A 2623-nucleotide genomic window follows, 5' to 3' on the forward strand; every position below is an offset into this window, starting at 1 on the left:
CACACACGCACGCACGCACGCACGCACGCACGCACGCACGCACGCACGCACGCACGCACGCACGCGAGCATGTTATTTATTATGCATATTTCGATATCTGTCATGTTTTCCTGAAATAATATCACCACACGTGCGCCAGAGCTCTTGATAAGTGACAAAAATCGTCAAATTTTTGGCAAATACAGTTTTTTTCTGTTAATACCATAATAGGGACAATTCGTTGGAGTGGCGCAATCAGATCGGACAATTTCGCAAGCCAAGGGGCAAGCTGAACGAAGCCCTTGCTGTGTGACATAGACCAGTAAATCAATCTATCGGCGTGGTTGCACGCGTACACCCGAACGATCTGTCTTGGAAAGCATGCATGTGTGACTAAGTACAGAAACACCAAGTACGAGTGCAAACGACCAGAGAAACGACTGGAAACAGAACCTTCTTTAGTAGTATACACACACACGGCTTACATACACACATGCACCACACACACACACACGCACGCACGCACGCACGCACGCACGCACACACACACACACACACTAAAGGCGCCTAAGACCTAAGACCTATGAAATCCGACACACTTATTGTAAGACTTGCTCACTACTCACCTCTACGAACTCGCTCTTCAGGTATCGGCTCAGCATCGCTGTCTTGCCGCATCTGCTGTCGCCGACTAGTACAATCTTCAGCTCTTTGCTGTCCGACATGCTGCTGTTTCATCGGGCATTACTGACGACATATAGCATGACGGGGAAACACCAGCAAGCAGCCACGCCAGCTCTGCTATCATACGATGTACGTACGCAGTGTGTGTCTGTGTGTCTGACTATCACTCAGACTATGTACGTACGTATATAGTGTGTGTCTGTGTAGTGTGTATGCGTGTGCGACGACGCTGTCTGCTGTCTGCACCCACGCTTCCGTGAGCCTGCGTGTTTGAGCGTAATGCTTGACTTACCTGAGTTCTATCTACGTCAACAGGTTAACGCGTGACGTCAGCGCGGCGTGCACACGCGAGCGGTTCCTCCCGCTGCCCATAGACGTCGCTGCCGTAGTATCTGCGACAGAGCCGTATATAGAGATATCAATATACGGCTCTGCTCTGCGAGTACATCGATTTCTGGGCCGATGTTCTTACCCGGTGTGGTGTAACACGTTGTGACCTTTGAACGCGATCTTGGTAACGATAAAGGGACGGTGTGTCTGTGCGTGCGCGCTTACGTTCGTGCATGCGTACTTGTGTTCGTGTGTGTGTGTGTGTGTGTGTGTGTGTGTGTGTGTGTGCGTGCGTGTGTGTGTGACATGAACATGAACATGAACATGAACATGAACATGAACAAGAGCAAGAACAAGAACAAGAAGGTTAAGAAGAAGGAAAGTAGAGTGGCAATTTTAGGAGAAAGAAATAGACAAATGACTGGTGGTCGGCAAACTTCGGTTGTTCTTCTCGTGCTGTATATAGCAAATCGAGTGGAAATGTTTAAGTTTCAATTAGTTTTGTTCGAGTAGCGGCTCGTGACTTGCCAACACGAGTGGCTACCACCGGATGTTGGTAACAACACTCGGCGAATTATCTTTTGTAAGAATCGTCATTACTGTTTAGGGTCGCGTGTAGGCGGGAAAGAATTCCACACATCCACTACCGTAACTCAGTGCAACGCTATCATTTCGCCACCGTGGGCCACTGAGTGTGATTCTACGCCGCGAACAGGATATACAGCCCGCACACCCGCTACATACTGTCCAACCAGTAGAGTGTTTTTCGCACTTCACGGCAATTTCTAACACGAAAGAAATAACGCGTAAGAAGTGTTCTTTTACTAATGATAACCTACGGGTAATTATTCCCAATGACAGGTGCATGCCACTAGCGTTCCGTGTAGCAAACTGTACTGAGAATGGAGGCGCTTATACGTCATAAAATATTCCTGTTTCGCAAGTATTTCGCATGTGCTTTGATGGTAGGCGGGCTCTACGGTCGCGTGACATTAATAACAATACTTTGAACGCGTGACAATAATTTTAAAATACTGAATAATACGTTCATAGTTGAAAATAACTTTAAAAAATCATGTAATATATATAGATATCACGATAAACGCTGTTATTAAACCCCGATTCGACTGATAAATGTTGATTGTCGTAAATTAGCAGGAGCTGATTGGCTGTTACGCTTGCCGTGTTGGTTAACGTATAATATCCTTGGTAACGACGCGATCATGGTTAAGGGCGACAGCACTGAAGTCCTTGAAACATTAATTTTACATTTGTCCTCACCACCGTTTATCTTCGTTCATATACGTTTTCCCCTCGCGAGTATGGACTAATAAAGCAATAAATAATAGCTGCATGTTTGCACCGAGAGGCGCGGGCGTGTAGGAACTAGGCCTACTAGGAAGACCAATGCCTCCCCTCGCAAACAAAATTAATCGTGAAAAAATTGTACATTTAACCATCGTGGGTTCCTGTCTATACTATTAACGCAATTCGGGAATGCTAATGACATGCCTCTAGATGCTTTCTTGGTGACTCGGCGATTTGTCACCTGTGGGGACGTCATCCGTGCTACCTGTCGCAATAATAGCTGGGCATGGCTAGGAATGCGCAGCGCTGCACACACTGTACA

At 46.7% G+C, this 2623-nt stretch overlaps 1 protein-coding gene across 1 annotated transcript in view; it reads right to left on the minus strand.

The window, feature by feature from the left end:
- LOC106810871 (rho-related GTP-binding protein RhoE-like) overlaps positions 1 to 704 on the minus strand; it is a 13282-nt gene extending 12578 nt beyond the window's left edge. The window contains exon 1 of the mRNA XM_014814337.1: positions 606 to 704. Coding sequence (XP_014669823.1) covers positions 606 to 704 — 99 coding nt within the window. The remainder of the gene's footprint in view (positions 1 to 605) is intronic.
- Positions 705 to 2623: the final 1919 nt, after the last annotated feature.

Source organism: Priapulus caudatus, unplaced genomic scaffold, assembly GCF_000485595.1.
Source record: "Priapulus caudatus unplaced genomic scaffold, Priapulus_caudatus-5.0.1 Scaffold481, whole genome shotgun sequence".
Taxonomy (NCBI): domain Eukaryota; kingdom Metazoa; phylum Priapulida; class Priapulimorpha; order Priapulimorphida; family Priapulidae; genus Priapulus; species Priapulus caudatus.